Genomic DNA, 13053 nt, shown 5'->3' with positions numbered 1-13053 from the left:
CCTCCTTGTCTCTGGCCCACACTCCAATGCCATTGCAGATTAGGAGACATCAGCTGGCAATGAATTATTGGGTCAACCTACAGGGACATGGGGTGTCTCATCCTTCGAAAGGGATTTTACAGGCATGCTGGGCACATGAGCGAGGACAGAACACAAGCTTTGGGTGGGTGGGTAATACCCAGGCAAGGAAGATGGGACTGTATGGAAGGGAGTTTAGTCCAACGGTAGCTATTCCTGTGAACCCACCATGGCTACTCCCACTTCCAGTAGTTGATCTAGAAGTGTTGGAGAGACTACAGAAAGATAGATGGATCAACACCCTCCCTGATTTTTTTAATAGACATCTGCCTACTGTGTATCAGGAATTTGTGGCCATTTACACATTTGGTTCAAAAGATCCAAGGACAGGACGTACTGGGTCAGCATTTGTAGTGCAGGAATGTGGGGTGGCAGTCAGGAAACATATTACAGATAATCTGGCTGTATATACGGCGGAGATAATGGCCGTACTTTTGGCCTTGCAGTGGGTGGAGGAAGTGAAGCCAGACAGAGTAGTTATTTGCTCTGATTCATTTGCAGTGTTGATGAGTCTGCAGTCCTTTAGCTAACGTAGCAGACAATACCAGCTTTATGACGTACTACAAACCCATGGCAGGGTTAGGCAGATGGGTATACAGACTAGATTTACTTGGGTCCCAGCCCATGTGGAGGGGAACGAGGCGGTTGATGTACTGGCTAAACAAGCACTTAGTAGTGGGGATGTTGATGTTGTAGTTTAAATGAGCAAGGCAGAGGCAAAAAGCCTGATATGGACAGTGGTGGTGCAGAGATGGCAGGAGCAGTGGAACAGAGACACTAAGGGAAGGCATGTATTCCAAGTAAAGAGGAAAGTCGTGGACGGGAGGACGGCCGGAAGAGACAGAAGATAGGAAGCTATTTTTACAAGATTATGGTTGGGACACAGCCGGTTGAATAAGACTTGTGATAGGATGTGATAGGAAAGCATTCAACAGGAAAGTGTGATTACTGCCAGGAAACAGAGACAGTGGTGAATGTTCTGATACTGTGTGGGCAGTATGAGAGGGAAAGAGAGAGGCTGAGATCCAGTATGAGGGAGAAGGGGATACAGGAAATGAGTTTAAAGAGTATACTGAGTAGAACATCATTAGATACAGTCTCAAATATGTTGTTATCTTTCTTAAGAGAAACGGTGCTGGCAGATAGGATTTAGTTTATCCCTGTTTCTGGCCCACACTCCAGTACAGTAGGTGGCGGTAATGCACCATAACGTTGGATGCCAACTGCCGAAAACCCCACAGAAGAAGAAGGCCCACACTTATGCATAGTAGGTGTCGGTAATGCACCAATAACGTTGGATGCCACCTGCCGAAAAATCACTACCGAAGTAGAATAAGGAGCAGGATTGCCATGTCTCTGGTTTTCTCGGGAAATTGGGCTCCTTTGAAAACGATGTCGCGGGTGAAAATGTATTGGTCACGGGTTTGTGTGCTACTTCTTTATTGCTTGCGGCTACTTCTATATTGCTTGCGGCCGCCATGGCATTTTTCTTAAAAATATATATTTTACTGTGACCTGCTGCTGACTATTAGGTAGTGAGGTAGACTGTTGCTGAGTGAGTGGGAGGGCCGGAGGGGTGTGTGTTTGTTGAGACTGAACGCAGCAGCAGGCGCACACGTCATGTCAACGTTTTCCCAGTTGTAGGTAGGCTATTTAGATTGTCATTATGGATGGAGACCTATTTCCAACCCTTTTTCCATAAAGAAATTAGGCGAGAATGCACAGGAAAACGACTTTAGGCGCTCTAGAGCGCATTAGATAAATACGCTCGGAGGTGGTTTAAACTGCATTCTAATGTCGACTTTGCTTATGGAAAACCATATCAACCGAATGGTTTTAAGAATGCTCAGTTCTTGGAAGTTATAAATTGTGATCATGGTCCTAGTTCTATCGTAATTGCTGATCAGCTGTTATTATAATGCATTAGATTGAAGGTAACAGTCAGTCAGATTAGGCTACAGGTAAAACAAATCACTGCCTGTTATTGACAAGCATAGGCCTTTTCAGTTCATATCCATATTATTAATATATGATTCAGTGATTGAAATGACGACCCCATCCTCAGTAGCCTATTCCAGCAGGCTATTGGGCAACAGAAGCACCTCGAAATCGCCTTGCTATTCATGCTAAATAAATTAGTCTGTCAATTTGAACTAAGCAAGATGCTAAATTGTTTATCTTACATCGTGCCTAGGCTACTGTAGGCTGTCAGGGGCAGTGGCGACCCGTCATGTTTTGAGCCCCACCTGTTTAGCTTTTTGTTGTTGCCTGTTTTGCATGTTATTTTGGCATTAATATGTGTCACATATCAGTTTGCAAACAATGTAAATAATCAAAATAAATCACTAAGTTAATAAAGCCACATACAAACATGCTCTTTTTTGCTTTCTTGAGTAAGGCAGCTCCAAAATGTAGGTGTTTCAGCCTAGCTCAGTGCTTTCTGTAGTGGTGGGGCAGCCAGCGGTAAAATAGGGAGCGTAGGGGTTGGTATTGTTCTCTAGTTGCGCTGTGATTGGCTCAGTGTACTGTCACTCATGGGGACACTACATCTCAGCAAAATCTACGGGGAGAGCTCGAAAATTCAAGGCCCTTTGGTGCTGCCATAGAGTTACATTAGAAGTGCCCATCCAAAAAGGCTCAAGGTCATTGGCCACAGTTAAATTACATCAAATCACATATCTACAGTAGCGTTGATTGGACTGATCATGTCAACATCATACTTTCAAAATCTTACCTAGCAAGCTAGCAGTCATCATCATGAATCAAGTCGACAATCTACTGGCAAATCCTTATCAAACCTTGTCATATAAAGAGAAATTATGAAGATAAATTATAGATAAAACGAATCAGTGCTTATCGGCCATTGGACATACATTACACAACAAGTTGGAAATTGCAAATTGAACAATGAGTGGTTTGGAAGGAATCAGTGGCTAACTGCAAGCATTGCAAAGTAATCACTAGCCTGCTATTCAGTGGAGTGGATGTGTGGACCAAGTCTTGGTTTAAAGGTCTCTTTTCCAAGCTTAAAAGGATAAACATTCAACATTGGCCATGCTGTCAATCCAGCATGACTTCAGTGAGTTCAAGACAACTGGGAACTCTGAAAAAAACTAGCTCTGACTGGGAAAATATGTTTTGAACGGTCATCCAACTCGGTATTTCATATCGGGAACTCTTTCTAGAGCTCCGACCTGAAGATCACTTACGTCATGATTCAACCTTGTTTTTTTTCAGAGTTCCCAGTTATCTTGAAAGCACCATCAATCCAGAGAATGCCAGACTTTGATGACAAAGTTTGATGACAAAATTTGCAGATGAAGGACCGACGCGCCACCTTCCTGTTCAAGTGAGCACAGCAGAAGGTGAGTCCAAAAATGTATTGTATGCTGCTGCATAAATGATGTAATATGCCAAAGAGATATGTATACTGTAGCTTAGAAAGTAATACTACAGTGGGGGGAAAAAAGTATTTAGTCAGCCACCAATTGTGCAAGTTCTCCCACTTAAAAAGATGAAAGAGGCCTGTAATTTTCATCATAGGTACACGTCAACTATGACAGACAAAATGAGAAAAAAAATTCCAGAAAATCACATTGTAGGATTTTTAATGAATTTATTTGCAAATTATGGTGGAAAATAAGTATTTGGTCAATAACAAAAGTTTCTCAATACTTTGTTATATACCCTTTGTTGGCAATGACACAGGTCAAACGTTTTCTGTAAGTCTTCACAAGGTTTTCACACACTGTTGCTGGTATTTTGGCCCATTCCTCCATGCAGATCTCCTCTAGAGCAGTGATGTTTTGGGGCTGTCGCTGGGCAACATGGACTTTCAACTCCCTCCAAAGATTTTCTATGGGGTTGAGATCTGGAGACTGGCTAGGCCACTCCAGGACCTTGAAATGCTTCTTACGAAGCCACTCCTTCGTTGCCCGGGCGGTGTGTTTGGGATCATTGTCATGCTGAAAGACCCAGCCACGTTTCATCTTCAATGCCCTTGCTGATGGACGGAGGTTTTCACTCAAAATCTCACGATACATGGCCCCATTCATTCTTTCCTTTACACAGATCAGTCGTCCTGGTCCCTTTGCAGAAAAACAGCCCCAAAGCATGATGTTTCCACCCCCATGCTTCACAGTAGGTATGGTGTTCTTTGGATGCAACTCAGCATTCTTTGTCCTCCAAACACGACGAGTTGAGTTTTTACCAAAAAGTTCTATTTTGGTTTCATCTGACCATATGACATTCTCCCAATCCTCTTCTGGATCATCCAAATGCACTCTAGCAAACTTCAGACGGGCCTGGACATGTACTGGCTTAAGCAGGGGGACACGTCTGGCACTGCAGGATTTGAGTCCCTGGCGGCGTAGTGTGTTACTGATGGTAGGCTTTGTTACTTTGGTCCCAGCTCTCTGCAGATCATTCACTAGGTCCCCCTGTGTGGTTCTGGGATTTTTGCTCACCGTTCTTGTGATCATTTTGACCCCACGGGGTGAGATCTTGCGTGGAGCCCCAGATCGAGGGAGATTAATTCATAATTGCTCCCACAGTTGATTTCTTCAAACCAAGCTGCTTACCTATTGCAGATTCAGTCTTCCCAGCCTGGTGCAGGTCTACAATTTTGTTTCTGGTGTCCTTTGACAGCTCTTTGGTCTTGGCCATAGTGGAGTTTGGAGTGTGACTGTTTGAGGTTGTGGACAGGTGTCTTTTATACTGATAACAAGTTCAAACAGGTGCCGTTAATACAGGTAACGAGTGGAGGACAGAGGAGCCTCTTAAAGAAGAAGTTACAGGTCTGTGAGAGCCAGAAATCTTGCTTGTTTGTAGGTGACCAAATACTTATTTTCCACCATGATTTGCAAATAAATTCATAAAAAATCCTACAATGTGATTTTCTGGATTTTTTTCTCTCAATTTGTCTGTCATAGTTGACGTGTACCTATGATGAAAATGACAGGCCTCTCTCATCTTTTTAAGTGGGAGAACTTGCGCAATTGGTGGTTGACTAAATACGTTTTTCCCCACTGTAAGTGTATGTTGTGTAGTAAGCTGTTAGTAGCCCATGTGCCTCACTCTAATAATTTGGTCAATTTTCCCCTCATAATTTAGCCTACTGTTCTGACTTGGTGGTGCACATGTAGCCTATAGCCAGTGGTGGAAAAAGTACCCAATTGTCATACTTGAGTAAAAGTAAAGATACCTTAATAGAAAATGACTCAAGTAAAAGTGAAAGTCACCTAGTAAAATACTACTTGAGTAAAAGTCTACAAGTATTTGGTTTTAAATATACTTTAGTATCAAAAGTAAATTTAATTGCTAAAATATACTTAAGTATCAAAAGTAAAAATCATTTAAAATTCCTTATATTATTTAGCAAACCAGATAACACAATTTTCTTGTTTTTATTTTTTTATTTACGGGTAGCCAGGGGCACACACCAACACTCAGACATCATTTACAAATAAAGAATGTGTTTAGTGAGTCCGCCAGATCAGAGGCAGTAGGGATGACCAGGGACGTTCTCTTGATAAGTGTGTGAATTGGACGATTTTCCTTTACTGCTAAGCATTCAAAATGTAAGGAGTACTTTTGGGTGTCAGAGAAAATGTATGGAGTAAAAAGTACATCATTTTCTTTAGGAATGTAGTGAAGTAAAAGTAAAAGTAGTCGAAAATATAAATAGTAACATAAAGTACAGATACCCAAAAAAACTACTTAAGTAGTACTTTAAAGTATTTTTTTACACCACTGCCTATAGCCTGTTTTAGAGAAATTCATTGTCTGCTTATATGCCCCCTTTATTTATCCTACGGTTCTGACTTGGTGTACAGGGAGAATAATGTAAGAACAGCCCATGAATTCTGAATTCTGTCGCTGTACATTTGAAAAATGCTGAACAAATAGTTATATTGACTACGTCCTTTCTAGCTCGCTCATTAATGTCTTAAATCGGAATTACGGATTGCCTCTTATCCGCTCGTCTTCCCCTAATGCCATAGTTTGTACATCTCAATTGTCATTAGAAACCACATTTGTTTAAGCAAGTCAGCATTGTTTTTTTAAAAGGCAGTAAGTGAGGCTGAAATAACTGTTTTGCTGCCAGACAAGGCTCCGCGGATAGCCATGTGTAGCGGTGGTAAAATGTTGGGACAGCTTTATGTAGGCCCTAACAGTTTGTGGGCACCGTTTGTCACCGTTATAGTCCAATTAATGTATTGTTTAGTGTTGGGTTTTTGTAGTGCCTTTGCTGGCATGCATCTAAAAAAACGTTTTTGAGTTGCCCTACCAAGATTTACATGCCAAAATCGCCACTGATCAGGGGCAATAGGCTACCTGCATCTAGCTAACCAAACCATGGCAAAGGTGAATTACAATCATAAACCCAGATTTGAGTCAGTAGGCCTAGACTATGCCTATTGAAATGACAAGTCAATCTCGCAAATAGGACATTTATAACGGGTTGTAGTTTTAACGTCTGGCACATAATGGAACAATTGCCAAAAAATAGCCAAACATTATTTTGAAATTCGTCCAAGTGTTTCTTGTGCAGAGATTTTTAGATCCCCTGTCCAACTTTCATCCCTCAAACCCCCCTGTTGGATGTATCTATAGTTGTGCACATGGGCATAAGGGATTTATTTACAAGTTTAATAAGGGTGAATAATTTTCTCTTGCGACATTCAAATTCCTTTATTAGTCAAATTAGCTCGCAAGAATTAGGCCTATTCTTTTGATGGAAATCCGAATATTGCTTCTTACGTCGTTACAAATCACGTCGATATTCCATCTTAATTCGCTCAAAAACGTAATGGAAAGGGGTTTTATTGGCTAAATGTGGCAACTTCTGTTGCTGTAGGAACACAAATTGGGCTAGTTCAGGCTTTGTGGGCATATTTTGAAAGACCTGGCAACCCTGTGTGGGAGGCAAGAAGGAAAACGCTGCTTCGAAGTGAGGACATAAAGTTGGATCTATTTTTCCATTGGCATTTCGTCTCTTGGCTTATCTACAGTGTGCATACTTCTCGATTGTCGTGTAGAACAAACAGTGTTTCGTTATCGAATACTTCCAATATTCTGATTTCAGCGACTTCACGGTGCGTAGCTAGCTAACGTTAGCTAGTTATTAGCTAACACTTGAGCTGTTCTGTTGTATTCAAGAAGGATAGCGTCGCGACGATCGTTAACTAGCTAGCTGGCATTGCTACAGTTAGGTCTAGTGGTATTCACAATTGTAATAGTAACGTTAACTAGCTAGCTACCATCTAGCTAAAGCTTTAGTTTTGGCAGCAATGTAGCTAGCTAGCTAAACCTCGAGTGGTGGGTGGGTGTGTTCCTTGTCCTTCCTCGTTCCATTAGAAGTTAGGCTGTCTTGTGCAACTGTCTGTATTAGTGAGGAGGTATCTATGATACTATTTAATTACTAACGTCAGCAAGAAAAAGTATAGTCTTTCATAAATTAGACTAGTTAGCCACTAGTTTATACAGGTCTATGTGCGATATTGCTGACTAACAGTAGGTAGGTAGTTGTCACTGATAATGTGACTTGGTTAACAAATGCAGTCAAAACAGTTAGCTAATGCTGTTCATATGTAACAGTTGAATATCTGCTTGGTCCAGTTCCGCAGATCCATCGTGTGATCGTCACGGCAGCGAACCCCATGGCGGACTCGGTGGAGACGTTCCAGACACACCTCACCTCTGTCATGGACAGTTTGATCCGAGCGTCGGTGTGCGAGATCACCAAACTGTTCCAGGACACGGTGAACGACTATCTGGTGGAAATATCTCTGAACAGGAAGGAAATGGAGGCTCTGAAACTCCGACTCCGACTGACCGAGAACAAACTGAGAAATGAACGCAAGTACGGGATGGGGTTGGCAGAGAATCGCCGCAATGCTGGTTTGATAGGGTCGGAGGACGGTGGGCGGAAAAAGCGAAAAATTGAAGTGCTCCGTAAGTGTTCATATTTAGTAAGTACATTTGTCTTGCCCTATGTATAAAACTGATATAAAAAATCATATTCATCAGATTATAATTGTTGAAATGATATGTAATTGCATATCAAATCAACACAAGTTGATTACTTGTGTAACATTAAGTCAAAAGCATGTAATGCTTGTGTGAAGAGGTACTTGTTATGTTGGAAGCCATCAGGGAGAAACTGAGCCTTCTCCCTCCGCTCCTTTCTACTCCTCCACTCTCCCTCCCCCACCTCCTCTTCATGTTCTCTCTGTTCTTCACCTCCCACACTCCTCCCCCCTCTCTCTTTCTCCCTGCCCCCCTCTCTCTTTCTCCCTGCCCCCCTCTCTCTTTCTCCCTTCCCCCCTCTCTCCTCTCCCTGCCCCCTTCTCTCTTTCTCCCTGCCCCCTTCTCTCTTTCTCCCTGCCCCCCTCTCTCTTTCTCCCTGCCCCCCTCTCTCCTTCTCCCTGCCCCCCTCTCTCCTTCTCCCTGCCCCCTCTCTCCTTCTCCCTGCCCCCTCTCTCCTTCTCCCTGCCCCCCTCTCTGCTTCTCCCTGCCCCCCCTCTCTGCTTCTCCCTGCCCCCCTCTCTGCTTCTCCCTGCCCCCCCTCTCTGCTTCTCCCTGCCCCCCCTCTCTGCTTCTCCCTGCCCCCCCTCTCTGCTTCTCCCTGTCCCCCCCCTGCTTCTCCATGCCCCCCCTCTCTGCTTCCCCATGCCTCCCCTCACTCCTTCTCCATGCCCCCCCTCCCTCCTTCTCCCTGCCCCTCTCTCTCCTACTCCCTGCCTCCTACTCCCTGCCCCATCTCCTTCTACCTGCCCCCACCTCCTCTACTTCTCCCGCCCCTCCACTTCACCCCCACCCCCTCCTCTCTCCTGCTTCCGCTCCCTGCTCCGCCTCCTCTCCTTCATCATGCTTTCTCTCCCTCCTCCTCCCCTCCTTTATGCTCTCTCCCACTCCATGCTGTCACGGCTCCCCTCCCACCCCTTCCTCTCCTTCCCTCTCCTCTACTCCTCCGCTCTCCCTCCCCCACCTACTCCTCTTCATCTTCTCTCTCTGTCCTTCACCTCCCCCACTCCTCTCTCCGCTCTCTTCTCTCTCCCTCCCTCTCTGCTCTTCTTCATCATGCCCTCTCCCCTCCCTCTCTCCCCCCTGCCACCACCACCTCTACTTCTCTCTCCGCTCTCCCTCCCTCTTCACTCCCACCCCTCCGCTCTCCTTCACACTCACTCCCTCCTCTTCCGCTCCCTACTCCGCCTCCTCTCCTTCATCATGTCCTCTCCCCCCGCCTCTCCTTTATGCTTTCTCCTGCTCCCTGCCATCCCCCCTCCTCTCCCTGCTTCCCTTCCTCCCTCCTTCATTTCTATCACTGCTCCCCTCTGTCTCTCGAACTCCTCTCGCCCTCCCTCCTCTCTCCTTCATGCTCGCCCCCCCCTCCTCCTGCCACCCCCCCCTCTCTTCCTCTCTCCCCCTACACAGGAGGAAAGCAGAAGCTGGGGCCTGCGTTTGGAGGCATGTGGGAGGAAGGAGGAGCAGCAGCCGGGCAAGTAGCGGGGGGAGGCTGGAAGGAGGCACGCCAGATGTACCTCATCCAGTTCCCTGTGGAGGAGGAAGAAGGAGAACTATTGGAGGAGGGCTGTATCTCGGGGGAGGAGACGGACATCATCAAAGAGGAGGTGAGGGAGACGAGGAGTGCTAAGGAGTCTGAATGTGGCACACACAGCTTCAGTGTGTCAGAGACTACTAGTTTATAAAAATAACTGTGTATCATCTGTGTGTAGTGAGACTGAGAATGTTGTTAAACTTCTGTGTTCTGAGTCACTGAAACAGACACTGCAGCAGTGGTCTGGGAGATGGTGGGGATGGTGGAAAGCCACTGATTTGATATTCAGGTGCAGAAGTAGCTCAAGCGCTTGTTCAGTAGGGCACTCAATGTTAAGTTCGGAGCGTTGTAGACACTAGACATTGATATAATTTTAGGAGCGAACACAGTTTTGTATTCTACGTGACTGAGATCATTCGGATGCATCTATGCAATGTACAGATTACATTTATTGTATCTCAAACTGTTGTAACTTTGCACGTTTACAGAAAATGCCCTGTGTAAAACAGGACCCTTGTTCTTTGTGGCACTTGTGAAAGTGCACTTTGCATGCACAGAAATACTGGGTGTGCTAGTGCACTCTGCATTGCATTATTGTGTAGTCTATGGGGCTGTACTGGTGGGTAATGTCATTATTTTTGCTCTGTCTGTAGTCCGATGACATGGTGGAGGGGGGCTACCAGCCTGCGTCTCTGCGGCTGATCAAGGAAGCCCTGAAGATGGACCTACCCAACCAGAACTGCCATACTGGATCCAGAACCCACAGCGAAGGTACTGACTCCAGCTCAAAGCTCAGAACCAAAAATATGAAGACAACAACTCCTGGATAGTGATAACCCCAATGTGAACACAGTGACATTTTCTTAAGTGTCTGCAGTTCATTATGTTTGCATACACCGTCATAGTACTGCTCCTCTAACAGACTCTCACTCTCCTTCTCTCTGCCCAGTAGGAGACATGGAGCTCAGCCCTGTGGCCCTGAAGCGGCCCCCAGCCGTGAGCCCTGAAGAGGAGGAGGAGTGGGACGTGGGGTCCCCTCCAACTGAGGTGTCAGAGGGGGGGCTGAGCCGGGGGGACCTGAGTGGGCTGGAGACGGCCCTGAGGGCAGAGAGGGGGCGCGAGCAGGCAGCCCTGAGGATCCCCCCCACAGCAGGCTCCAACCATGGCTCCATGACCCCTGACCCGGAAGTAGTGGCAGGCAGTGAGTTCAGCCTGGGCCAGAAGTACATTGGTCTGGATGGGCTGGAACAGGGGGAGCTGGGGAGTCCCACAGCCTCAGAGAGGGACTATGGAGATTCCCTGCAGGTTCATGGTGCCCGTCTGAAGGAAGGACAGGAGGCACTGCCAGTGTGGACTGGAGGGGAGCTGCAGCCACGCTGGCCCAAGAGACTGAGGGACGGTGAGGGGATGGGGGAGCAGGGAGGCTCAGACGAAGGCCTACATCAACATGCTCTCTCCCTGTCTGCTTCGGGTAGCGTGGATGACAGTGGTGAGGAGGAGACGATGGACCTGATGCATTTCTGCATGCAGTGCGGCGGGGGCTTCGCCAACGAGGCTGAGCTGGAAGAGCACCCTTGCCCCCTGGGGGACGCCCACCTGCAGGAAGGAGGGACAGAGAACACCCTGTTCCCCTGTGCCTCGTGCGGCCACGCCTTCAGCCATGCCTGGGCCCTAAAGAACCACGAGTGTGTGTGCGCGGCTGAACGGCCCCACCGCTGCGAGCTCTGTGGGAAGGGCTTCACACACTCTCGCTCGCTGGAGAGGCACCAGGTGGTTCACACTGGAGAAAGGCAGCACTGCTGCCAGCAGTGCGGAAGGAGCTTCAGTCGCCTAGGCAACCTGGAGAGGCACCAGCGGATCCACACAGGCGAGCGTCCGTACGGGTGCGAGGCGTGCGGGAAGCGCTTCAGCAGGGTAGAGTACCTGAAAAGACACCAGCTGATCCACAGTGGAGACAGAGACAAGGCCGGCAGCGCTCACCAGTGCTCCCAGTGTGGAAAGAGCTTCAGCGAACCAGAGCAGTTTAAAAAACACGAGTGCTTTTTATAACCTTTGATACGTTTGATAATTGAGATTTACCATGGTTTCTTTGGGAAGGGAAAGTTGAAATTCCTGATCACGGTAGAAGTTGCTTCCTAACCAGATAAAGATCATATTAAGATCGACCTAAGATCATTTAACCCTAGCCTCAATCCCAAAGTTGACCATTAGAAATTTGTAAAGCTCTGACCTTGTATCAGTTGTTGCGGACAAATTCTACATACTCCAAAAAAGTGGAACAAAGATGATGGTGGTCATCCAGGGAAAGGTTGAAATGAACTATCTACTTGTACATATAGAAAATTGTGCTTTTATTTATGTTTCTCAAATGTACATTGTCTTTACATCAAGAAATGAGTATTTTCACTGAAAAGCAATCATGGCCTTGTTTATCTTGACTTTATCAATGATAATAACATTTACATTTACATTTTAGTCATTTAGCAGACGCTCTTATCCAGAGCGACTTACAGTTAGTGAGTGCATACTATAACAATTTGGTATTTTGTACTATTCGTTTGTTTTCTGTATTATCCATCAGGAATAAAAAATTTACTATTCAGTGACCAATGGTCTCCTTTTATATAATGTCAATCCTCTCATACTGTCATGTGCTAAATGTTTGTTTTCAGCTAGAAAATTGTGTAGTTTAGTTATGTCTCAAACATTCACACAAGGTGTTGTCGGATTTCCGGACACATTTTTCTATTTCTGAGTACTTCGAAGTGTCTTCTACCAGAGAGGAAGCGGCGACGCGAGAGGTTTTACTCCGCCCAAAATCTGTCCACAAAAATAAGCCCACAAAGTGAGGAATTTTTGTATGGAGGTCAATGAGTGTCGAATTTGGTACACACATTTTTTTATTGCTCATTTGCTATGTGAGGCTTATTTGATCGAATAGAAGTTTCGTAATGGTTAGGTTGTTATGAATGCACAGATGTAAATGAACGCACAGGGCATTTCGGCAACTTTGGCACACACAAAGACTATCAGAGTTGTGCCTGTTGTCGTAGAGATAGATGGAGGACTCATTATGGATATAACTCATTTTAGCACGGACATTGCCATTGAGGTAGAGGTCTTCACGGGTCCAAAAAGTTGGAACCGTTCCGCAATGGACTTGGGGCTTTCCCACCCGGATCCGATCTGCATAAATTATTTGTTTATATAGAGACCCGTTCTGAACGGACCTGAGGACAACTACACCCGTTCCGTATAGATCCGAGTGAGGGAAGCAACAGGAAAATCATTTTTAACCAGAGCTGATAAAGCAGGAGAGAGAGGGGCCGCTCTAGCAGGCAGGGGAGGGGGCGTATTGTGACCGAGTGACACTGGGAGGAGGGAGGGAGAGAGCAACCATGCGGAGATCATCC

At 45.9% G+C, this 13053-nt stretch overlaps 1 protein-coding gene across 5 annotated transcripts; it reads left to right on the top strand.

Moving 5' to 3' along the window:
• The first annotated feature begins 6936 nt into the window (after positions 1 to 6936).
• Positions 6937 to 12242, top strand: LOC311117186 (uncharacterized protein). 5 transcript variants are annotated; one of them, XM_084192162.1, is made up of 5 exons: positions 6937 to 7175; positions 7699 to 8034; positions 9517 to 9713; positions 10294 to 10411; positions 10590 to 12242. In XM_084192162.1, the coding sequence occupies exons 2-5, from the start codon at positions 7740 to 7742 to the stop codon at positions 11687 to 11689; spliced, it is 1710 nt and encodes a 569-aa protein (XP_084048288.1). In that variant the 5' UTR covers positions 6937 to 7175; positions 7699 to 7739; the 3' UTR covers positions 11690 to 12242. The 5 variants fall into 5 exon arrangements, with proteins under 5 accessions (XP_084048288.1, XP_084048289.1, XP_084048292.1 ...); XM_084192163.1 differs by having other exon boundaries at positions 6944 to 7030; XM_084192166.1 differs by having other exon boundaries at positions 7020 to 7175; positions 7699 to 8051; positions 10593 to 12242.
• Positions 12243 to 13053: the final 811 nt, after the last annotated feature.

This window comes from Coregonus lavaretus (assembly GCF_964263955.1).
Source record: "Coregonus lavaretus genome assembly, contig: HAP1_SCAFFOLD_4024, whole genome shotgun sequence".
Taxonomy (NCBI): domain Eukaryota; kingdom Metazoa; phylum Chordata; class Actinopteri; order Salmoniformes; family Salmonidae; genus Coregonus; species Coregonus lavaretus.
The sequence above is the reverse complement of the archived record's forward strand: the minus strand, read 5'-3'. Positions and strand labels throughout refer to the sequence as shown.

Excerpts from the sequence above, each read along its gene's own strand:
- LOC311117186 (XM_084192162.1), top strand. The coding sequence starts at position 7,740 with ATGGCGGACTCGGTGGAGACGTTCCAGACACACCTCACCTCTGTCATG. Across the intron at positions 9,714-10,293 it reads CGGACATCATCAAAGAGGAG|TCCGATGACATGGTGGAGGG; the intron begins GTGAGGGAGACG and ends CTCTGTCTGTAG. Across the intron at positions 10,412-10,589 it reads ATCCAGAACCCACAGCGAAG|TAGGAGACATGGAGCTCAGC; the intron begins GTACTGACTCCA and ends CTCTCTGCCCAG.